General features: G+C 42.5%; 1 protein-coding gene across 1 annotated transcript; it reads right to left on the bottom strand.

The window, feature by feature from the left end:
• Positions 1 to 1681: 1681 nt before the first annotated feature.
• Positions 1682 to 17988, bottom strand: LOC138808806 (vomeronasal type-2 receptor 116-like). The gene is made up of 7 exons (XM_069995018.1): positions 17945 to 17988; positions 17550 to 17699; positions 15371 to 15659; positions 12932 to 13744; positions 5027 to 5254; positions 3862 to 3985; positions 1682 to 2607 (listed from the first exon to the last, which is right to left on the bottom strand). The coding sequence occupies exons 1-7, from the start codon at positions 17986 to 17988 to the stop codon at positions 1682 to 1684; spliced, it is 2574 nt and encodes an 857-aa protein (XP_069851119.1).
• Between the last annotated feature and the right edge of the window lie 7967 nt (positions 17989 to 25955).

Below are 25955 nucleotides of genomic sequence, written 5' to 3'. Positions count from 1 at the left end.
TTTTTACATATCACCCTGCACCAGAATCAACTACAAATGTATAAAAGACCTCTGTGTAAGACAAGATATCCTAATAATATTACATGAAGGGCTAGGGCTCGTAGGCACAGTTAAAAACTTCCTCAGTAAAGATCCAGCATCACAACAAATCAAAGAAAGCCTGGGTAATGGGATTGTATCAAATTGAAGAATTTCTGCATGTCAAAGGACATAGCTAGCAAGATAAATAGAAGGCTCACAAAATGAGAGAGGATCTTTACTAGCTATCCATCATACAAGGGCCTCATATCTAAATTGCACGTAGAGCTAAAAAAATTAAACCTCCAAGACCAAATCCTCAAAAAACCCAACAACCTAATTAATAATAAATGGGCTAAAGAATTAAAGAGTGACTTCTCTGAAGAAAATATAAGAACAGCCAATAGACACATGAGGAGATATTCAATATTTTTGGGCCATAAAAGAAATGCAAATCAAAGCAACATTGAGATTCCACTTCACTCCAGTTAGAATGGCCATTGTCAAGAAAATGACCAATAAAAACGCTGGTGGGCATGCAGCCAAAAGGGAATGCTACTACACTGTTGGTGGGAATGTAAACCTGTTCAGTCACTCTGGAAAGTATGGAAGTTTCCTGAAAGACTAAACATAGAGCTTCTTTATGTCCCAGTAATCCCATTCCTGGGCATTTATTCAATAGACCAGAAACCAGGTTACACTAAAGCTGCCAGCACAACCATGTTCATTGTAACATTGTTTACCATAGCCAAGATATGGAATCAACCCACGTGCTCCTCAGTAGATGAATGGATCAAGTAAATGTGGTGTATACACACAATGGGATTCTTCTATTACATAGAATGATGTTGCACCATTTGCAAGGAAATGAAAAGACTCAGAAACCATAATATTAAGTGAAGTAATCCAGACCTAAAGAAACATAGGTTGATGGTTTCCTTCATTTTGGGAGTGGGAATGTGCCTATAAACCCACAAGAAAGCCCAATGGATACTAAAAGACAAAGAAATTACACTTGGGCATGATAAACTGAACCAGGCTGTAAACATTCACATGCTGAGAGCAAAGGAAGATATTCCTAGGACAGGAACACAAGCACTCAATAGCTATGTGCATAGGATCATATAAAATGACGCTTATTGAAATGAGCTCCAAGAAATGGAAACAAGAGTTTTTTTTATTTTAGTCTTTGTGGTTTTCTCCCAGTTATTAACAAATCCTCAAAATATTTAGGAAAAAATGACATAAAAATGTATTACTTTTATCCACATCTTATAAGAACTTATATTAATAAAGCATGATTAAACAATTGTAGATAGCTATTTCCCACCATGAATAAGAAACCTATCATGCAAGTATTTATGCTTCTAATTCATGCATGTGCTAACTCTTCTGAAGGATTAATTCATAAATTCAAAATGCTACCATATAAAATGCAGACTTTTTTTTAGCATAACCCCAACCAATCCTAGAATTGGAAATGCCATGTAACAGATATACTGAACCAAAAATAAAACAAAACCAAACTACAGTCATAGGACAATTTGAAACACTGCATGTGTGGGAACAGAAATCCATGTGCATGAAAAGATACAAACATAGGGTGGAAGATAGGACAGATTCACATCAGAAATGAGTGTCCAAGGGGACATATACATTTATCTTAAGATTTATCTTTATTTCTCCCAGAGTGGGATCTGTCCCTGAGTCCTTGCAGAGAATTTCTGTGTGGCCTCAACAAGATGATGTAGCACTTAGGGGCAAAGATGCAGCCCAGGAGGCCCGCACTGGAGGCCAGGATGGAGGAGACCTCCAGGGCCACCACGGCCTTCCCCTTGGCACTGTGGTGGACAGGCAGGAAGCTGAGCCACACGCTGCAGAACAGCAGCATGCTGAAGCTGAGGAACTTGGCCTCGTTGAAGGTGTCAGGCAGGTTCCTGGCCAGGAAAGCCACGGTGAAGCTGGCCAGGGCCAGGCCGCCCAGGTATCCCAGCAAGCAGTAGAAGGCGGGGAGGGAGCCCTTGTTGCACAGGATGATGACGTGGCCGTGTTCAGAGTGTGCGTCTGTGTCCACGAAGGGAGGAGACGTCCCCAGCCAGAGGCCACACAGGGTCACCTGGACCAGGGTGCAGATGGGGATGAGGAGGTTGGGAGCCCGGGACACCAGCCACTGCCGGGAGCTTCTGCCCGGAGCCGTGAGCGCGAAGGCCAGAACCACAGTGAGGGTCTTGGCCAGGACCGTGGACACAGCCACGGTGAAGACCACTGCGAATGTGCTGTGCTGCAGGAGGCAGGAGGCTGTGTGGGGACGGCCCAGGAAGAGCAAGGAGCAGAGGAAGCAGCAGGTGAGGGAGACGAGCAGGAGGTAGCTGAGGGCCCGGTTATTGGCCCTGACAATGGGGGTGTCTTGGTGCTTGACAAACACCCCCAGCACAGCAGCTGTGAGTGCAGAGCCGCAGAGAGCGCTGCAGGCCAGAGCCGCGCCCAAGGGCTCTTCATAAGCCAGGAAGCTCTCGGCTTTGAGCAGGCAGCGGATGCTGTCGGGGCTGGCGTACTGATGCTCTGCACACCTCACACACTGCGCCAGGTCTGGGAGGAGTGAGAATCACTGTTAGTCTCTGCTCAGCATTTATGTGTGTTACCAACACTTCCTCCATTAAAGATTACCCCAATTGTATTGTTTACTGCCTTTCCGAACCAAATAGAAGAATGCATTTAATCACAATTCTCTACTAATACTGCCCATATTTAAGATGTCAGGTTTGTCATGGATCAGGTCCTCATAGATTACACCTCTCTATGATCTTGTGTGTGATATTTAGTCAAACCTGTAGTCTTCCTAAGGACCAAAATACACATGTCTTATGTAGGAGGCAACTAGATCAGTTGTAGGATATGGAGATGATCAATAACCCTCTTATCCCTGTTATCCTGCCAGCCTAACACTCGGAGCAAATATTCCTTGAAGTCCTAAGTCCGAGGCTGGATCTGTGCTCTTGTACCTTGTCTGTCCTATGCACCTGTCAAATAGCAGACAACAGACAATAAAGCCACGCACAGAACCTTCAGAGCACTCTGCACAGCACACGCATCCCCAGTTAAACAGCACAGCCCTAGGATCAGACACTCTGCTCTGAGAATAATGAGAGACAGTAAGAGAGGGTAACGTTGTGAGGTCTGGCTTCTCAGCATGAGCTAAATGCAGCTGAGCTGGTGAAAGCTTTGTTCATTGATTGTAATTTGTGTTTTGTTCCTTGTTAAAATTTAAATATAGAGTAGGGAGCATTTTTTTTTCCTCAAACAATAATGCTCCTAATGAACTGGAAGCCTAAGTTGCATGTTTAAGGACGATTGCTTCCTTTTTGTCTGTATCTCTTTCTTCCTTTGTCTTTTTTCTTTCTCCCTCCATCTGTCTCTCTCCCTTCCTTGCTTCTGTTCTGCTTTCTCTTTCTTTTTTCACAGTTCTTGAGTTTATACTCAATGCCTTAGTGCTGTCTCTGAGCTTTTGTACACGGGGTGATGTTCTACCACTCGAGCCACAGCTGGACTTCTGGTTTTCTTGCTGATCACCTGGAGAACAAAATCTCAGACTTTCCTTCCCTGGGCTGATGGAATCCTGATCCTCAGCCTCAGCCTTCATCCTCGCTGGGATGATAGGAGTGGCCAACAGCGCCTGGCTTGGCTGAACTGTTTCAAGAACCCGGATGATCAATTATAAGAATGACACTCTCAGTTGAGGGGAGGCTGTGTTTCTGCAGCACTGTTTCAGGTTTCTGCATCATCCTGCACGGGCTGGGAAGCAGTGGGCAGAGGTGGACAGTTCTCCCTCAGCCAGGGCCTCACCTGTGCCATTGGAAATCTCGTTCTCTGGGCAAGGAGCGCAATCAAAGCAGCAGGATGCCTTTCCCTCCCGAGGGGATTTCCTGAATCCAGGGCCACAGCTCTCAGTGCACACAGACTGAGGGGTCTGGAAAAATCAGAGATGTGCTGTTAATTTGTTAGGTGTTTGGCAACCATCCAAAGTTCCAGCAATATGTGAAGTCATGAAGAATCACGTGTTCTAATTCCAATCAATTTATTGGTTGCTATTAGAGCTTGATTCTTATTTGACTCTTATTTTTCTTGGTTGTGGGGCCTGAACTCTGGGCCTGGGCGCTGTCCCTCAGCTCTTCAGCTCAAGGTGAGCGCTCTATCACTTGAGCCACAGCACCACTTCTGGCTTTTTTTCTTTTTGCTTATGTGCTGCTGAGGAATCGAATCCAGGGCCTCATACATGAAAGGCAAGCCCTCTACCACTGAGCAACCTTCTCATCCCTTATTTGACTCTTAGATCCAATGAGTTAGTCTTATTCCTAAGGCCCAGGTGCTGCTGGGAATGTAGGGAATCTTTCAGCAGTGAGATTTTTGTTTTGCTTTGCTGATAGTCCTTGGGCTTGAACTGAGAACCTCACTGGCGAACCTGAGGTTTTTCTTTTCTCTCAAAGCTAGTGCTCTACACCTTTTACCACAATGCTACTTTCAGCCTTGGAGATGGAAGCTGATGGACTTTTCTGCCTGGGCTGGCTTTGAGCTACAGTCCTCAGATCTCAGCCCCTGGAGTAGCTGGGATTAGAGGCGTGAGCCAGCCGTGCCTGGCAGCAGTGCAGAGGCTTAATATGCATCAATAGAAACCACCCCAGACACAAGAGCAGCAGCCAGACCACCACGCACGGCCCCTCCCAAGATGTTCAGCACACCAGTATAGATAACTGATACATTGAGCCCCTCAGATCGTCTGTCATCATGAGCGACAAGCAAGCACCGCATCTGTCTCCTGCACTTTTAGACTCACAGCCAAGGATGGTTTAGAAACCAGGTTAAGGAAATGGGCTCGGTGGCAATCCACCAATTATTTCTCAAGAAAATATCCTTAAATGAAAAATATGTCAACATGTCTATTGTGGGGCATCAGCAAAGATGAGGGAACAGAAATTCCAGGGTGAGAATGTGGCCTGTGTCTGTGACTCACCTCTGCCAGGCCTGTGTGCCAGGCCACCATCGCATCGGCTATGGACAGCTGTTGACCACGTGGCTCAGAGGGAGCAAACGTTCCCACTTTCACTTTATTTTCCAAACCGCTGGGGAAATCCTGAATGTTCACAATGTCATACTCAGCCTCCAACCTCCTTTCCTCATCCAAAGTCACTCGATCCCCAGATGGGGTCTCAAAGTGGAGGTGCCTCAGAAAGGGGTGCAGCTAAAAGGAGATGCAGCATCGCTGGTGAGGGTGACCCCGAATGAAGGCAGGAAACCTGAACTGGCAAAGCCGCTCAGTGCTTCATCCCCCACCACACAACTCAACCCTGCCACTGGTCTCAACTGAAGTTTGGTTGCTGGCTTAATGTTTCTAAGTCCCTGTCTCTCAGCACAGAATCCAAAGCTTCAACATCAAGAGAAAATACCCAGTGGTAGCCATTTGATTACCCAAAGATCAAACAACTAGCCAAAACTAGTCAGAGATGATTGTTTTATAGATGTACCCAGAGTGACAGTTCACAAAATACGTTAAATCAAAGCACTAACATAACAGTTGTGTACATTTTGAATGATTGTGAGCAACAGCTCTTGGACATATCAGCATGAAGTCATTCTGGGCGTAAGATTTAATGGGTCACACTGATTGCAACAATCCAGCGGGAGCCGCCGGGGTCCCAGTGACACAGGGGGCTGCCTGCAGATCACTGGCGCAGAAGCTGCCTGAGCGTGGACACTGTGGACCCAACAGCTTCGACAGAGGCAGAGACAGAAGAGAATCACACAGAGCCACCACCGCCCAGCCCAGCCCGCAACCACCCCAACTGAACTCGTATTGCAACAGCAACTGACGACCTACATCTCACAGAAACAACTAGCTCCAGGATGAGTACCCCACAGGGGACAGTGTATCCCTCAAGGGAGACCAGAGCTGGAGGGTATCCCCAGACCCTGATCCAGACTCCCTACCCCAACACCCGGACCACAGGACCCACTAAAACTGGGAACTGTTTGAGAGCTCCACCAGCCCGTGGAGCACACTCCATTGGCCAGCCTAGAGCAAGAACGCCCCTGGAAGGGAGCTTAAATGCCCAAGCCAGGAACAGCGCCCCTGGGTCAAGACAACCAACAGTAGAAGAAATTTGAACTGTGTACCCCAGGCTGCGCAACCTAGGTGGTATACACAGCAGCACAGGCCCAACGAGCGCGCTCCAGGCGGGTGCCGGAACCAGGCCCAGGGATCCGGTGCCTGAACAACACAACCAACTCCTCCCAACTGAAGTCAAAAGCTGAGCATACGCCTCAGCAGAGGGGAGAAAAACAGGGAACTGCACCCCCTGGGAAGCACGCCTGTGACAACAAAAGACCTGGAGGCTCAGGACAAGAGAAGCCCAAACCCCACCAAAACTCCACCCATATACCATAGGCTGGGAATTGGGCAACACAGGCTGCCAGCACCTGATAGTAAGCAGGAGCTCAGGCTGATAAGGCAGCTCAGCAGTAGAGTGATAGTCTTGGATGCATGAGGCCCTGGATCTGATACCTCAGCATCACAAAAGCAAAAAGGGTCAGAAGTGGTGTTGTGGCTCAAATGGTAGGGTGCCAGCCTTGAGCTGAAGAGCTGAGGGACAGCACCCAAACCTAGAGTTCAAGCCCACAACCAGCCCAAAACAAACAAACAAAAACACATCAGGAGCCCATAGCAGACTCCAGCATCTGGGAGAGTGCATCCAGAGCATCTGATCTTTCCAAGAGAACCCGTAGGAGCAAACACAAGCAGTCTAGGCTGCTCAACCCTTCCAAAGGCGGGAATTGCCAGTGATCTACAGCATAGAGCCGAGAATCCTAAGTAGGTCAGACCAGCAGCTGGAAGTAGGCTCCCAACAGAACCCAGATCAGGCACAGACTCTCTCTACCAATACAGAATCAGCAACCAAGCAAAGACAGACACACCAAAACAAAATTGCAGAGCAGTCTCCTGAACCCCCATGCGAAAATCACAGAGAAAAATCACAAGGTTTACCACCACCCAGGACAGCAAGCTCACCTCAAAAGCCAGCAGCCACTCAGGGGAGAGCCCCAGTGGGAGCAAAGCAGGAATGGAAGACAAAAGCTACATCCAAGGGTTGCTGGAGGCAATGACTCAAGAAATAAAGTGAGAAATAGATCAGAAATGGAAAGAGCACAAGGATGAACTATCAAAAGAGATACAGGATATCAAACAAGAGATGCATGCAAAAATAGAAGCTGCACAAACCTCAGTAAGAAGTGAGATAAATGCCAAATTAGAGGTAATGCATACTGATCTCACCTCATTAAGAGGTGAGATCAGTACTTTGAGAACCAACATCGAATCCATAAAGGAATCCATTTCCTCCATGCAAACCACAATAGAAGCCACAGTCAACAGAGTGAATGAAAATGGAAGGTAGAGTGTCAGATACAGAAGACAGAATATACCAACTGGACCAAAAAGTGAAAAATCTCTCAAATTAAACCAAAGGGAAATTCAAGAGCAAGCAGATAATGTCAAGAAATTTAACCTTCGTATAATTGGAGTGGACGAAGGTGAGGAATTTCAGAGCAAGATAATGCAACACCTATTCAACAAGATAATAGGTGAAAATTTTCCCCACCTCAAAAAAGAACATCTTACCTATATAACAGAAGCATATAGAACACCCAACAAGCCAGATCCCAGGAGAAACACTTCTAGACACATTATAGTAAAAATGATAGATCTGAATAATAAGGAAACAATCTTGCATGCAGCAAAAATGAAGAAGGAGCTATACTACAATGGGAAAAAAATTAGAATCACTGCAGATCTCTCCACACAAACAATGAACACAAGAAAGGCCTGGGAAAGCATCATACGAGCCCTGAGAGCCAACAACTGCCAACCCAGACTGATATATCCGGCAAAGCTAGCATTCACATTTGGTGGAGAACTGAAAATTTTTAATAGCAAAGAAAAACTAAATGAATACATAAACATTAAGCCAGTATTACAAAGAATTCTAAGAGGGGGAACACAACCTGAAGAAAGCAACCAGGAACTGGGACCTGCCCCAGACAGGCATTACTCAAAGTCTAACTGAGCAAGTACAGGAGGAAAGGAAAGAAGAAAAACTTAGGAAAACAGAATGACAGGGACAACAATGCATCTCTCTATACTTTCTCTTAATATTAATGGGCTTAATTCTCCAATCAAAAGAAAAAGAACTGCAGACTGGATCAGAAAACAAGACCCATCCATCTGTTGCCTTCAGAAGACCCACCTCTCAGCCAAACATAAAAACAAATTCAGAGTAAAGGGTTGGAAAAGGATCTACCAATCAAATGCCCCCAGTAAGAAAGCAGGTGTAGCTATCCTGATATCTGACAAAATAAACTTTTCATTAAAATCAATACAGAAAGACAAGGACGGACACTACATATTAATACAGGGAACAATCCAAGAGGAGGATATTACCATTATCAACTTATATGCCCCAAATATTGGTGCACCCAGATATGTTAAACAAACTCTCTCAAACTTACAGAATTAAATAGATCCCAATATGATAATACTAGGAGACTTTAACACACCACTCTCACCAAAGGACAGGTCTACCAACCAGAGGATTGGCAAAGAAGCTACCGAATTAAGTGAGGCCATACTTCAAGCGGAATTAACTGACATCTACCGAGTATTTCACCCTAAAACAACACAGTACACACTCTTCTCAGCAGCTCATGGAACTTTCTCCAAAATAGACCATATCATAGTTCATGCAAGGAACTGAAGCAAATACAAAGGGATCTACATAATCCCCTGTATCCTATCTGACCACAGTGGAATCAAGCTAGTTCTCAATAACAAAGCATACCACAGAAATTTCTCTAATACATGGAAATTGAACAACAGACTCCTTAGCAATGCCTGGGTAATGGAAGAGATCAGAGAAGAAATAAAACATTTCCTACAACTCAATGAAAATGAAAACACCTCACAAAGAAACTTGTGGGACACAGGAAAAGCAGTCCTGAGGGGCAAATTTATTGCCCTCAGTGCCTACATCAAGAGAATGGAGACCAACCAAGTAAATAATCTCATGTTGCAATTAAAACAGCTAGAAAAACAAGAAAAAATGGAACCTAAAGTTACTAGACAAAGCCAGATACCCAAATTAAGAGCAGAGATTAACCAATTAGAAAATCAGAAAATTATAGCCAAAATAAACCAAAGAAAAAGCTGGTTCTTTGAAAAAATAAACAAAATTGATGGCCCGTTGGCAAGATTAATTTAAAAAAGAAGAGAGGAAACCCGTATTAACAGGATTAGGGATGCCACGGGAAAAATCACAACACGTACCCAAGATATCCAAACAATTCTAACGGACTACTTTCAAAAGTTATACTCTCTAAAGGAAGAAAATCTGGCAGAAATGGATGCATTTTTAGAGAAATACAAGTTGCCCAAACTGAGCAAAGAAGAAGTAAACCAATTAAATAAGCCAATATCCTACAATGAGATACAGGAAGCTATATAAAAAAAAAAAGCCCAGGACCAGATGGATTCACAGCAGAATTCTATAAGACCTTTAAAGAAGAACTAATACCCATACTTCTCAAGCTCTTCAGAGAAACAGAGAAGGAGGGAGCTATCCCAAACTCATTCTACGAAGCCAATATCACACTCATCCCCAAACCAGGCAAAGACCCAACCAAAAAGGAGAATTACAGGCCAATTTCCTTGATGAACACAGATGCAAAGATCCTTAACAAGATTCTAGCTAACAGAATCCAGAAACACTTTAAAAAACATCATACGCTACATCCCAGAGATGCAGGGATGGTTTAACATATGAAAGTTAATAAATGTAATACAACACATCAACAGAGCCAAGGTCAAGAATCACATGATTATCGCTACAGATGCAGAAAAGGCCTTTGATAAAATTCAACATTCATTCATGCTCTGGAGAAAATAAAAGCTCTGGAGAAAATAGGAATAGAAGGAACATTTCTAAAAACAATAAAAGCCATTTATGACAGACCAATAGCCAATATTATACTTAATGGGGAAAAGCTACAACCAATTTTCCTAAAATCAGGAACAAGGCAAGGATGCCCACTGTCTCCACTGCTCTTCAGTATAGTCCTGGAACCCTTAGCAGGGCAATAAGGCAAGAAAAAGACATTAAAGGGATCCGCATAGGGAAAGAAGAAGTTAAACTATTCCTTTTTGCAGATGACATGATACTATACGTTCACGATCCCAAAAACTCCATCCCCAAACTCTTAGAAATCATAAATCACTTCGGGAAAGTAGCAGGATACAAAATAAACCCACAAAAATCAGTTGCCTTCCTGTACACTGACAATGTACAAGAAGAGAGGGAAATAAAGGGAGCAACCCCATTCACAATAACCTCCCCCAAAATAAAATATTTAGGAATTAACTAACCAAAGATGTAAAAAAAACTATTTAACGAGAACTATAAAAAGTTAAAGAAAGAAATTGCAGAAGACACTAGGAAATGGAAAGACCTCCCATGCTCTTGGATAGGCCAACTTAATATAGTAAAGATGGTAATACTTCCAAAATTAATATACAAATTCAATGCAATTCCTAGTAAAATCCCAATGATGTACATCATTGAAATACAGAAAACAGTCAAAAATTCATATGGAACAACAAAAGACCTAGAATAGCCAAAACAATTCTAGGGGATAAAGACAATATGGGAGGGGTATCCATGCTGAACTTCAAACTCTACTACAGAGCTATAATAACAAAGACAGCATGGTACTGGCACAAAAACAGACCCGAAGACCAATGGAACAGAATAGAAGATCCAGAAATAAATCCACAGGCCTACAGCCAGCTGATATTCGACAAAGGAGCCAAAGACATACAATGGAAGAAACACAGCCTGTTCAACCACTGGTGCTGGGAAAACTGGGCTGCCACATGCAGAAAACTAATAGTGGACCCCAGCCTATCACCATGCACCAACATCAACTCAAAATGGATTAAAGACCTTAACATTAAACCTGAATCTCTGAAACTACTGCAGGACAGAGTAGGAGAGACACTTGAACTAATAGGCACAGGAAGGAACTTCCTGAACAGAGTCCCAGGGTCACAACAAATTGGAGAGAGACTCGACAAATGGGACTACCTTAAAATAAAAAGCTTCTGCACAGCTAAATCTATCGCAACCAAGCTAGAAACATAACAACTAATTGGGAAAAATATTTACCAGCAATATATCAGACAAGGGGTTAACATCCTGTATATACAGGGAACTCAAGAAACTAATCCCTCTAAACCTAACAAACCAATTACTAAATGGGCAAGGGAACTAAAGAGGGACTTCTCAAATGAAGAAATAAAAATGGCAAAGAAACACATGAGGAAATGTTCATCATCCCTGGTGGTGAAGGAAATGCAAATAAAGACAACCCTGAGATACCACCTTACCCCAGTCAGAATGTCCCACATCCACAAATCAGCCAACGGCAAATGCTGGAGGGGATGTGGAGAAAGAGGAACCCTATTACACTGCTGGTGGGAATGTACACTCATACAACCACTTTGGAAAGCAGTCTGGAGGGTCCTTAGAAAGCTAAAGATTGACCTCCCTTATGACCCAGTCATACCACTTCTAGGCATCTACCCTGAACAACAGGAACCAATATACAAGGACACGTGCACCTCCATGTTTATTGCAGCACTGTTCACAATAGCTAGTATATGGAAAAAACCCAGATGCCCCACCACAGATGAATGGATCCAAAAATTGTGGTATCTATAAACAATGGAATATTATGCAGCCATTAGAAAGGACAAAATAATGGCATTTGCAGGGAAATGGATGGAGCTAGAAGGAATCATGTTGAGCAAGGTAAGCCAAGAGCAAAGAGACAAATGGTACATGGTCTCCCTGATGAGTGGATGCTAAATCCAAAATGTTAGGTGATACGACAAAACTAACAGGACCTAAGAAACAACGAACTCCCACTCATCTGGTGGAACCACTACTAAATATCCCCATGCTGCTGATCACATGTATGGTGTATAACATGTGAACACCGTTATATGTTATAGACTGTGATAGACAATTTGCTCCAGGAAAGTTAGAATGAACTTGTGACTTTAAATGAGCATCATTATTCCACAAGACTGTGAAATTTGGGAAATTATGTAATCACTGAATCACAATTAAAAAAAAAAGAATCTCGGGGAAGGTAGGGAGGGAAGGGCTGGTAGGGGGAAAACAATGGAGGGGGTAACAATGCTCAATAGGAAGTGTACTCATTACCTTGCTCATGTAACTGTAACCCTCTGTATAGTATCTTTACAATAAAAAAAAGAAAAAAAAGATTTAATGGGTCAAACTCAACACCTGCGTACATAATATCAAGTGATGATATGTGAGGATAGTGGTTTGTTTTTAAAAATCAAAGCAATAAATGAAGCAGAAAGCAAAAGTCCTGTTGCCAATGGAGTTTTCTTTTTAAAAATATTTACCTAGGTGTAGAAATGTCTCCTCGCCAGTCATAAAAGAAGAGCTTTCTCTTTTACCTTTAGAAAAATATGCTAAGCACACATCCTTATTCTGAGTGCCTATGCTGAAGTTCAACTAGTGGCCTGGGCGCTGTCCCTGAGCTTTTCTCTCTGAAATCTAGCACACTAATACTTGACCACAGCTCCACTGCCTGTTTGTGTGGTCATTTGGAGATAAGAGAATTACTGCTGTTCTGCTCAGGCTGATTTGGAAACTGAATCCTCTAAAATCAGCCCCTGAGTAGCTCAGATACAGGTATGAACCACGAATGTTTGGCTAAACAGTTCAACTTTAGGATTTCTCAGTTGATGGTGAGTGCTCACCAATGGAATCTTTATTACCTGTGAAGGGGAAATTATCAATTTTTCCTCCCGTCCCTTGGGCTGACCTTCTGTGTGATGAAGGAACAACGCTTGGAGAGCCTGGGCCACAGCATGCACGGCGTTGTAGACATGGTGACTCTTTTCTGACATGGTCATGTCCAAAAAGTGTGCAGGCAGCCATTCAAAGGAGGCATTGTGTGGACAGTTCTGCCAAGTCACACAGTCAGACTTGGACAAGGAGCAATTAAAAGCCATGACCCACAGCCTAGCGAGGAGATAGTCTTCTGGATACTTGGAAGGGTAAATTGTCTGGATAAAAGTTGTGAATGCAGGAACGTCTCCATAGTGATGTATAAAAAGGAGGCGGGAGTGGAAGTGTGCAGCCATGTGATGTCTCCCTCTGAGGATCGCCAGGCTGAGTGAGTTCATGAGCCAAACTTTTCCTGCCAGGAAAGAGTTGTCCAAAGTTTCTGCATTCACTACAGTTTTCAGGAAACCACTGTTACCATAGACAACAATTACATTTGTCGTTGACTTTCTAATTTCATACAAGAATAATAAAGACTTGGACATCGATCTTATTGAGTTGACTGCCAACACCATTTCAAAACCGCTACAGATTCCATTTCTGTCCATCTCTTCTCTCAGCGCTGCGAGCATCCACAATCCATTCTCATCTGCTGAGATGACCAGCCCCACCCAGGTCCAGAGGAAGTGAAGCATCAGGGAGACCATGCCCAGGGCCAGGGATGTGTCCTTGGGGGCCATCTGATAGACTGAAGGAAACCGGCCATGGTCACTGAGGATCAGATCAAAAGGTCCAAAAGTAAGCTGAAGGGAAAGAAAAGCAGGAGCATCATGAGGAAGGGGGTGTCATTAACTACAGGCTCAGCCTGACTTATGTTAGGTAAGACCTGGACGTGGGTACAATGAAGGGTTGTTTTTGCTCTCATCAGTAGAAGCTACATGAAAACCCAAGTGCAGAAATTGGATACAGGTCACTCATGTCTGTCATCTAAGCCACTCAGGAGGCTGAGACCTGAGGATCATGCTTTATAGCCAGCCTGGGGAGGAAAAACCATGAGACTCTTGTCTCCAAATAACTAGTAGTTAACTATTAGCTAGAAAATCGTACTGTGGATGAAAGTGTTAGAGGTCTAGCCCTGAGCACCAAAGTTCAGGGACAGTCTCCTGGCCCTGAAGGAAAGACTCTAGAACGGCACTCCTCCTCTCCCCCAACACCTCCATGCCCAAACATGATTTTCATGCAAAAACACACAGATATATAGACCAAAGTTTAGCTGTGGCTCAAGGGGGGAGAGCGCTAGCTTTTAGTTGAAGTGTTGAAGGACAGTGCCATGGCCCAGCGTTGAAGCTCCATGCCCTAAAAAAAAAGTTGGCATGTTTAAGGGGTAATCCACAGGCCTAACTCCTCTGAGCACCTAACGGTCTGCTGACACAGTCGAATGCAGGCAATCACAACCTGTTTATGGGAGAAGGGCAATCGGCAGAAGTGTGACCAGATGCAGTTGTTATATTGATTGTCCATTAGATAAAAATGAACCCTATAACTGGAGCGATGGCATGGGAGAGAAAAGATCAGGCAGAAGTATAGAAGGGATGGCATTGTTCAATATGTCTTGTGGTCATAATCTGAGGTATAGAATTGTACCCTCTGTACAACCCAGGCATGATCACCATCTTCATCATCATCACTATCATTATCAAAGTAATGTATTTCTCATTTTTTATTTATGACTTTTATTATCTATTTATGTATTTATTTTTTGGGTTTTCAGTATCCTTACAAACTTGTAGAAATGGTCGTTACTAACCTGTGAGTTTGTGAGAACAATACATCCTGACACATGTCCTCCATTCCATCCTTCTTCCCCCTCTCAACCCCACTCAGTCCCCTCAGAATGCCTCATGTCCTCGTCACACAGGAGTGTGGAATATCCTGACTGACCGTGTCCACCCAGGGTCTCTGCGTTCTGCTACCCGCCATCCTCCACCTCATTCCCCCCAACCACACATACTCCACCTTCCTGGTGCTCATGTTGTTAAACTGTTAGTTCTTCAAAAGAGTTCAGCTACTAGACCCTCTCCTCACAAGATCTTACTTTGCTTAACATGTTTGTGTATCTATCTTTATGATCACACACCCACATATATATATATATATATATATATATATATATGTACATATATGCTTCACCTCCTATGTCTGCTTATGAGTGAAAACAAGCACTCTTTCTCTCTCTTAGCCTGACTTACTTCACTTGACATAATTTCTTTCTGTGCTGGTCTGGGAATGAACTTGGGCTCTAGGCTCTGTCTATGAGCATCTTTCCTTTCACACTGGTGTTCTACAAGTATGCCTTATCTCCATTTCTGGCTTGTAGTGGTTCATCAGAGCAACATCAGTTCCCAGCTTCCCACCCGCCCTTCCCTCACCTGAGGAAGGCTGTAGAGTTGCAGCAGTGTCCCCACGGTGGCAGACATTGCGCCCGTGTCTCCTGTCAGGGCTACTTCCAACTTGCTCTCGCTAACACAGTTGTAGTTGGGTGTGGCCAGCTTCCCATAGAGCCAGGCACATGCAGAGGACAGTATCCGCTGGTCTCTGGTGTCAATAGAATAGACACTAAATCCCAGAGTCACATTAGACAAAAGATGGGGGTTCTTGTTGATCTGCTCAACAGCAAAAGCCAAGGCCAGAATCACCTGGTAGTTCTTGTAGAGAGAGCTGCACATAAGACACGGAAATTTTGAGGAGGGCAAAAGAAAATAACCCCACACATACATGCAAAAAGCCAAGCCACGGATGCTCTTCAAATCCCAAACTATAACCAGATGAATGGAAGGCTAGTTTAGATACAGTATTAACATGTTCACCTGCTACCTCTTGGTTATCCCAAAGAACCTTGCCTTTCCTCTCTACTGAATATGGACACACCACAAAGCTGGATGTCCATGGAAAATTAGAAATATTCTCAAAATCATCAAGGTATTTGGCGCTTCCAAGATGGTCTACTCCATTATCTCAGTGATTGAGGGTGACAGAGGTAAAAATTATTCAGTCACCTTACCTTCCTTTTATAAAGAGGAACTAAATCCAGAACTAAGCTTTCGGTGACATCTGAGGCAACTCTATCCTTTTACCTGACATCACCGGCTGCCTGACCTGAGCTGACCTGACTGCCATGAATTAATTTCTAGTTTGTGTCTTTCAGGTTGTCTATTCCATGTCCGTTGTAAGCAAACCTGAGTTGGAATTTGTCGTAGCTGATGACATCTGATATTAGAGCAGCCCCATCCTATAGTTACCTGAGAGGAGGTGTGATCACACTGAGCGACTTGGACAACAACACTGTGAAATCAATTTAGTGCAAATATTCTAGGAGTTCCTGCACAGTAATTTTGCCTCCACTGCATCCTATGCTGATCCTTGAACTGGAAGTGGTTCATTTTGGCCGTGCTCTCCTGAGGGTGACCCCAGTCTTTCTTTGAACCCATGGCCAAACCTCACCACACGGGTCCAAAAGTCGACAGGTACTTGGTTGCCAGAAGAATATAACTGGCCATCTGCTACAAATGGCAGAGAGAACTTACCATCTAGGAGGAGACTGAGACCAGGCATGACACCATCCCCCAATGAGGAGTCTGGATGTCTGATGGTAGTTAGGAAGCCAGCATCTGAAGAGCCCACAGCAATGAAGGTATTTGCAGGAGCATATTGGAAACATTGTAAGTGAGGAGGGAAAATTCAGGAGAAGCATCAAGCAGGGAGACATGGACATGGTTGGTCCACATGGAAGACAGGTAGATGAGCATCCATGAATAAGTCACAGAAAGGGACAGACATCTCCTCCCGCAGGAAGAGTGTGCAGTTGCTAATGATTCACACAGGTGGCAAAACAGCTCTTCCTGACAATGGGAGAGGAATGGCAGCCATGGATGCTTGCAAAGGCATGTTACATTCTAATAGAAGGAACATTACATTTCCTGAGTTTTGCCTAAGCTTAATTAATTCCATCCTCTGCTGCAGACAGCCCAGAAAAGTATAGAAATCCCGAGGATGTGAGCATCCCAATGACCCAGAATTGAATAGGGGAGTTACATTCTTACACAGGGCACCCGTTGTTCTGGCCCACTGTATAGCTCCCTAATTCATGGAGTTCCAGTAATATAAAATCACAACCTGAGTATCCGCATCTCTAAAATGAGGTAATTTCTCTGACAGGTGAGCGTAAGTATAACCCTTCTCTCAAGGGCTGTTAGCAGTCCTCATTACTAAAATAAATGCCATCAGCCTGTTGACCTATGGAAAAGACAATTTTGCATGGCCTCTTAGGTCAGACTGCATGCCAGGGCTCCTGGCTGAGTTTGAAGTCATAGTGTGTGACTTGGGGAGAGTGACAGCCATGCAGAAGCCCTGGTAAGGAAGCTACAGAAAAGCCAAACCCGGAAGCTCTGTTCTCCTGTGATGGAGGAGAAAAGCTCCAGGGTAGAAGAGGAACCAATGGAGAGCTACGGCTAGCAGAACAGGCATGTTAGGGAAGAGGAGAGGAGGGAGGGAAGAGCACTACCCTGACAGGCAAAATGAAGGTGTAAACAACATAGAGAGACAACTTACTAGAAATCTTCAGAAGAACGACTGGTCTCATGACTGCTGTCCACCTGCAAATGAAAATGGGGCAGCAACATAGCAATCATCACATCGCCATCCACATGTGCACTTTTGTCTTTTCCTGCAAAGCAGGATAGATTCTGTTCCTCACCAGACCTGGGAGAAAAGAGAATGTGGAGAATAAGGCCAGAAAACATGAAAGAGAACATGACAGAATTATTTGCAAAGCATGAATTCTGCATGGAGGAGGCATGGGAAGGGACAGGAGGTAAGGAATATATGATGGTTACATGTTTGCCTCTCCCTGCCTTTCATGTACATTCCCAGCCCCCTTGTGGGTTCGTCCAGCTTGCTCTAGGTCCTTAGAGGAACGAGGACACGCTGGGCCCTGGAGCTCTCACCTGAGCTCCTCCATCCAGGTGCAAAACACCAGATGGACAAACATGTTTGTCAGTCCTCCTCTCCACTCCCAAGTGCTGTGATTTCATCCCAGGCCCCAGAGTCTAGGGCCATAGGGATGAACTTCTTCTGGGTTGATGAGGCCCTGAACTTTTGTCCAGGAACTTTTTGCACAGAAACCCCTTGGGATGAGGCAAAAGATTTCATGAGAGGATACCAAAGAAAACTTCAGGACTCAGTTCAGAAAGTGAATTTGTGACTGATAGTTATTATGGAAAGAGAGGAACAGAAAAGTGAGGAGTTAGGAAAGATATTTCATCAAATTTAGGCAGAGGTCTTCCCAAATATCCTAACATAAAGGCCGATTCTGATACAAGTACCCTTTATCAAACTCAGCAGATCAGAACAGAAAAGTACACCCCACGTCACATTATAATCAGCACAGGATCAATAGAGAACAGGGAAAGGATTTTTAAGCTGTCACAGAAAAACAACTGAGTGTATATATGAAGGAAAATGAACCAGACTAATTACAGGTTTCTCAGCTGAGTTCATTAAAGCAAGAAGGGCCTGGATTGATGTATTCCAAACCATAAAATCAAAGAGTTATCAACCCAGAATACTGCACACAGCAAAGTTCTCCTACAGAACTGAAGGACAAATTAACATATTTCTAACAGAAAAATTGAAGCAATGTATCTTCAGCAAACCAGCACTGCAGAAGATACTTCAACAGGTCCTTCATAGGAACACTGGAGGAGGCACAGCCTGCAGGAATGTAGACAGCTCTCCCTCTTTGCAGATGACGTGATCTTGTATTTAAAGAATCCCATGGACTCCACTTCCAAATTACTCAAGCTGATTCAAAACTTTGGCAAAGTAGCAGGTATAAAATTAACCCTCAAAAATCAATGGCTTTTCTGTATGCCAACAATGAGAAAAGTGTGGCTGAAAGTAGGAAAGCACCTCCATTTGTAATAGCCCCGCAAAAAACAAAATACCTAGGAATTAATGTAACCAAAGAAGTGAAGGTCCTCTATGATGAAAACTTTAAAAACTTGAAAAAGGAAATCAAACAGAACTTAGAATGTGGCAAAAACTCCCATGCTCCTGGATTGGAAATATCAACATCATGAAAATGGCAATACTTCCCAAGGCTATCTACAAATTCAATGCGATATCTATCAAAATTCCAACCTCATTCTTCAAGGAAATAGAAGAGGTAATCCAAAAATTCATATGGAACAATAAAAGACCGCGAATAGCAAAAACGATCCTCAACTAAAGAACAATGCTGGAGGAATATCAATACCAAATTTCAAACTCTACTATAAAGCCATAGTAATCAAAACAGCTTGGTACTGGCACAAGAACAGACCTCAGGACCAATGGAATAGAATTGAAAACCCAGAAATGAACCTACAGACCTATAGCCATCTAATCTTCGATACGGGAGCTAAAAAAATAGAATGGAAGAAAGACAGCCTCTTCAGTAAATGGTGCTGGCAAAATTGGTTAACTACTTGTAGAAAACTAAAGCTAGATTCTTATATATCGCCCTGCACCAGAATCGACTCCAAATGGATCAAAGACCTCAGAGTCAAAGCAGACACTGAAAACATTACAGGATGGAATAGGAGAAACTCTAGGTCTCCTTTGCTCAGGCCGAAATTTTCTTAATAGAGACCCAGAAACACAACAAATCAAAGAAAGGTTGGACAAATGAGATTGCATGAAATTGCAGAGCTTCTGCATGGCAAAGGACATAGCTAGCAAGATCAATAGAAAGCCCATGGATTGGGAGAAGATCTTCACTAGCCATACAATGGACAAGAGTCTCATATCTAAAATATACTTGGAACTCAAAAAATTAAATCCCCCAACAACAAATCCTCAAAGAAACAACTGCCCAATAAATAAGTGGGCTAAAGACTTAAAGAGAAACTTCTCTGAAGAGGAAAGAAGGATGGCCAATAGACACATGAAGAAATGCTCAACCTCCCTAGCCATAAAAGAAATGCAAATCAAAACAACATTGAGATACCACCTCACTCCTGTTAGAATGGCTAAAATCAAAAACTCTAATAACAACAGATGCCGGAGGGGATGTGGACAGAAGGGATTGTTGGTGGGAGTGTAAACTCGTTCAACCACTTTGGAAAGTAGTATGGAGGTTCCTCAGAAGACTCCACATAGAGCTCCCCTATGACCCAGCAATCCCACTTTTGGGCATTTACCCAAATGTTTACAAACAAGACCACACTAAAGCTACCAGCATGACTATGTTTATTGCAGCATTATTTACTATAGGTAAGATGTGGAACCAACCCAGATGCCCCTGAGCAGATGAATGGATCAAGAAAATGTGGTATATATGCACAATGGAATTCTATGCCTCCATCAGAAAGAATGACATTGCCCCATTTGTTAGGAAATGGAAATACTTGTAAAAAATTATATTAAGTGAAGTAAGCCAGGTCCAAAGAAACATAGGTCCCATGGTTTCCCTTATTTGCAATATCTAGTATATGTCTGAGTCAAGCAGAAAAGGTCAGATAAGGTGATGTTAGGGAAATGAACCCTAAGATATGTATTCAAATGTTTTCTTCTTTCATGAGATTGTTTCTAACACATTTATAAGATTATTTCTTTATTGCTTTGTATGTCCCTCCCCGCAGTATAACCTGTGCTTTCACTGTATTTGATGTCGGTATAATTTGTGGAGGGGAAGGGGAAAAACCAATCATTTAAATAGGGATACAGGTGGACCCATTACAACAATGAGATGTACAAGTCGTTACGTTGAAAACGAACTTTACAACTTCCGTGCTGGGGGGGGGGCAGGGAGGATTGTGTGCAGGGGTGGGGGGAGGATGGGAAGGGATGGGAAGGGGAAACAAATGAGGAGGCTACAATGCTTCATAAGAAATGTACTCATTATCTTGCCCATGTAATTGTAACTCTTCTGTACAGTATTTTCACAATAAAAAATAAAATAAATAAAAATAAAAAGAATGTAGACAGCATGGCAGGTGTTACCAGACACTTGTCAGTGGTCACTCTCAATATCAATATTGCTTTGTATGTCCCTCCCCGCAGTATAACCTGTGCTTTCACTGTATTTGATGTCGGTATAATTTGTGGAGGGGAAGGGGAAAAACCAATCATTTAAATAGGGATACAGGTGGACCCATTACAACAATTAAAAGACATATAGTAAGATGATGGATCAAAAAGCAAAATTCTCCATGAGTTGTTTACAAGAGACACATTTTGCTGAGAAAAGCAGGCACCTTCTCAATGTAAAAGGTTGGGATAAAATCTTTCAATCAAATAGCCCCAATAAACAGACCAGGGTAGCAATCTTAATATCAGGTCATATAGACTTCAAGTTAAAATTAGTATAGAGACAAAGAAATCATTACATACCAATAAAGGGTGTTCTCTGGCAGGATATGCCAGTTCTAAATATCTATGCAATAAATGCTGGATCACCCAACTTTTTCAATCACATTCTATTTGACATAAAAGCACATAGCTCAAACCTACTGATTGCTTCCAACTTCAACACATCATTGACCCCTCTGGATAGGTCATCCAGGGAAACACTTAACAAAGAAACCTCAAGCCTCAATCATTACATTGACCAACAGGACTTAACAGACAACGCCACAAAATATCACCCAATACCAAAAATGTATACATTCTCTCAACACTCAGGGCACATCCACCAAATTAGACTATGTTTTAGGCTATATATCAAAGAAAATCTGTGCAAATTAAAAAACATTGGAATTATTCTTTGCATTCTGTCAGAGCACAATGGAATAAAATTAGAGCTCAGCAAAAACCCATCTCAGCACACTCTCTAACTCATCGAGACTGAACAATACATTGCTGATTGATCAGTTTGTTCATTGGGGAAATTAAAAGAGAAATTCAAACATGATGGCATTTAATAAAAATGAACACAGAAAATTCTAGCTTCTCTGGAAACAAGCAAGGTCAATACTCAGAATAAAATATGTAGCTCTGAATACCTACATCAATAATTGGAAGAACTTGCAAATCAATACTTTATTGACGTACCTCAGGTTCCTTGAAAAAGAAGAACAACCCAAACCCATACCAGTTGACAGAAACAAATAATAGAAATTAAAGCAAAAATAAATGAAATAGAGATAAAAAGCCCTAAAAGACCTAACAAAACTAAGTGATGGTGCTTTGAAAAAATTAACAGAATTGGCAGAGCCTTATCAAATTTGACTAAAAAGAACACACAAATTAACAAAATTAGAGACAAATATGTGAACATCACAATAGAAATATGCAAGATTCACACTATTATTAGGGAATACTGTAGGAACCTTGATGGTGACAAATTTAGAGACTCTGGGAGAAATGGAAGCACTCCTAGAGAATATTGACATACCCCCAAAGTGAACTGAGAAGAATTATCCCAACTAAGTAGATCCATAACAAGTAATGAACTTCAAATGGCAATAAAGGAACTCTTTTCCAAGCAAAGCTCAGCACTAGATGAATTCACAGCCAAATTCTATAAGGCCTTCCAAGGAAAACTCACTCCCATACTACTCAAACTGTTCAATGAGACAGAAGGGGAAAGATCACTACCAAACTCATTCTATGACATCAGCATAACCCTCATCCCCAAACCAGAGAGGGCCCAAAGAACTATAAACCACTCTCTTTGATGAACACTGATGGAAAACTTGTCAATAAAATTCAGGTCATCAAGAAACCAAAAAAAACCCATACACTATGATCAAACAGGATTCATTCCAGGGGCACAAAGCTGGTCCAGTATACACAAGTCAATTCATGTAATTCAGCACATCAATAGAAGCAAGAACAGGAACTGCATGATCATCTCTGAGATGCAGAAAAAGCATTTGACAAAATTCAATACACATTTGTTATAAAAGCTCTAGAGAAGGACCATTCCCCAAAATAATAAAGCCTATCTATACAAACTACAGCCAGCATTATGCTTTATGGTGAAAAGTCAAACCCATTCCTTCTAAAATCAGGAATCATACTATAAATTGCTCACCTAAGCTTCTTGAGTTGATCTGAAATTTGGCAAAACAGCAGGGTATAAAATCAACACAGAAAAATCAGCAGCTTTTCTGATTGCCAACAATGAATAGAGCAAGACTGAAATCAGGAAGGTAACTCTCTTTGTAATACCTTCAAAAACACTAAAAACCTAGGAAGTAATTTACCCAAAGATGTGAAGGACTTCTCTGAGGAAAACTAGAAATACCTTAAAGAGGAAATTAAAGCCACCAGCACAACCATGTTAATTATACCATTATTTCCCATAGCCAAATATGGAATCAACCCAGATGTTCGTTGGTGGACAAATGACTCAAGATAATATAGTGTGTTTGTGTGTGTATACATACTTACATACAATGGAATTTTACACATCCATTAGAAATAATATTATATCATTCATAAGGAAATGAAAGAACCGGGAAAAATTGTATTTAGTGAGGTAAGCCAGACCAAAAGAAAACAAGTGTCCATGGTTTTCCTCATTTGTAATAACTAGAATGTACCTATAGATGTGTAAGTGAACAGAATGAGGTGGTATGCAAGCCATTACAACTGAATTACCTGAAGTATAACAGAATCTATGGAGAATTCAAATAGTATAATTCTTTAGAAAGATGAGAACAAAACCCAACAAATAAACTCCAGAAAATGGATTGTTGCTAGAAGGGGCCTCAAGGGGAGAGTGGTAGTAGAATGGAATGGGAAATGGAATCATGCAGTCAAGAATTCATTCTATATATGAAAACATAAAGAAGAGTATTGAAAGGGATGGGCCAAGGAGAGAAAGTATTGAGGCAGGTGATAGAGAGAAAATGTATTGTATTCATTAACTGCTTTGTTAAATGTCAAAAAATTCATCAAATATCCTACAAAATTAAGAGAATAAAGGAAGGGGTATGTTGGGAGGGGTGTGTGTCAATTGACTCAGGTCACTGTATTTATAAGTTACTTTGTTAAGGGACAGCTCCTTTGTACAAGTACTTAATAGAATGATTGTGAAAACATGTTGGAGACAGAACACATGTGAAGGCCTGATCCTGGAGAATGGAGATGTTTCAGACATACACAGATGGATAGATGATAGATAGATAGAAGACAGACAGACAGACAGACACAGACAGGTAGATAGATAGATAGATAGATAGATAGATAGATAGATAGATAGATAGATAGATAGATAGATAGATAGATAGATAGATAGATAGATATGTGCTATAAGTTTGCTCATCACAGTACCATTGTACTGGAAAATAAAGTCATCTGTAATTCAGAGACTTTCCTAGCTAGTCCTATCTTGGGCCATGTGGCTCACAGTGCAAGACGTTCCTCAGAGGGGAACCAGACCAGGTGTGTGTGGCCTTGACTTCAAGAGTCACTTTCTGTCGTTTCCACTCAGCTTTCTGCAAGCCTAGTACTGCGCTGAGAACAGAATGTGCTTATTTGAAGAAAACCTGACTTGGTACTCAGGAAGCCTCTGCTTTCAAGCACTGGTGAGCATCTCAAACATTGTTAGAGAGGAAGGGTGCAGAGCAACACGTGGAAGTTAGACCTCAAGGTGGACATATATGCAAATGCATACAGAGTCATGGGATAGAGAAAAACATCATCAGACCAACTCCAGCATGGGTCCCCCACCAGTGGGTTCCCATGGTGTAAACCCTTCGCGAACTCAACAGACAGCAAATAGATACTACAAGTCCCAACCAGGATTAGTCTGAAGAGAGTGGGTGTTCAGGTACGGGGGCAGATGAATGGAGAGAGAAATGGTGAGCAAATACAGCTCAAACACTCGAGCTACCTGCAGGAAAATGGAAGCCAGAGGCTGAAGTACTGGATTGGGGTTGGTTTAGATGACAGGGACCAGGAGCCACAGGAGAGGTGACGCTGATCAACACAAACTGCACTCAGGGTAAACTGAAATCTCTTCGTAAAACTTTATCACTAGAGTACAATGACTATTATACTTATAAATTTGTATACGACAAAGGCATAAATTGTATAGGGTATTTTACCAGCTGAATCCATATCAAAAGCAATCACCAGGAAATGGGTACTTGCAAGAGGGTTGGTCAAAGGAGGAGGGGAGACAAGGTAATTTGGGAAGCGGGGAGAATGTGGTCAAGAATTCATTGTGTGTACTACACAATTAAGGCAAGGGAGGGAATCTGGTGGAGGGAATGTGGAAGGGGCTGACACAATCAACGTGCATTTTATTCTTACATTTCTTTGATAGATGGCAAAACCAATTCAATACATATCCCACGAGTTTATAAGAAAAGTGAAGGAAGGGGAAGATGGTTCACAATCTGAGGGATCTTAGGCACTACTGCCCATGAAAGAGGAAAGACATTCTCAGATTTCTGTCCTTGTGTCCATGAGGTATAAATTCTTTCTGGATTTTGCAATTGTGTGCCTGCCTGTGGTTTCTTTTTGTCATTCTCTTGAGGTAAAAATGTGTGCTAGGACCTAAACCTCCCTTTGATCTGACGATTGGGGGGTTCCCGGTTGTGACTCAGCCATCTTCCTCTCCTCACCCTAACTCTTTTTCAAAACCTGCTTTGTAGACTGTCACTCTGGGTGCATCTACAAAATAATAGTCTCTGGTTATGTCTGGCTTCACAGTGGACATTTATTTGACCCACGCTTGTTCCTGTGCTTGTCATGGGGTACTGTCTCTGCAAGTTGAAACTTTGAATTCTGTGTTGAGAGGCAGAGGTGAATGGACAGAAATAAGCAAAGTTCTCATTCTGAAATGTATCCTCATGGGTGCGCCACAAACGTGCGGTTTTAGAAATCTTCCCATTGGAGGACATTTGCCTGGGAAAGGAGCCTGCTCACTTCACAGGGTTTCTAAATCCTGTGGGACATATCACAAAATGCAAAGGACATGTGAGGTGGTTCTATCATGGTTACAGAATAGAGCGTTCCTAT

This window comes from Dipodomys merriami, unplaced genomic scaffold (assembly GCF_024711535.1).
Source record: "Dipodomys merriami isolate MVZ:Mamm:240054 unplaced genomic scaffold, mDipMer1.0.p SCAF_477, whole genome shotgun sequence".
In the NCBI taxonomy this organism is placed as follows: Eukaryota; Metazoa; Chordata; class Mammalia; order Rodentia; family Heteromyidae; genus Dipodomys; species Dipodomys merriami.
This window is presented reverse-complemented; position numbering and strand designations above follow the sequence as displayed.

Excerpts from the sequence above, each read along its gene's own strand:
- LOC138808806 (XM_069995018.1), bottom strand. The coding sequence starts at position 17,988 with ATGTTTGTCCATCTGGTGTTTTGCACCTGGATGGAGGAGCTCAG. Across the intron at positions 15,660-17,549 it reads CGTTCTTCTGAAGATTTCTA|CTCTCTCTACAAGAACTACC; the intron begins GTAAGTTGTCTC and ends TCTTATGTGCAG. Across the intron at positions 3,986-5,026 it reads GGCACACAGGCCTGGCAGAG|ACCCCTCAGTCTGTGTGCAC; the intron begins GTGAGTCACAGA and ends TGATTTTTCCAG.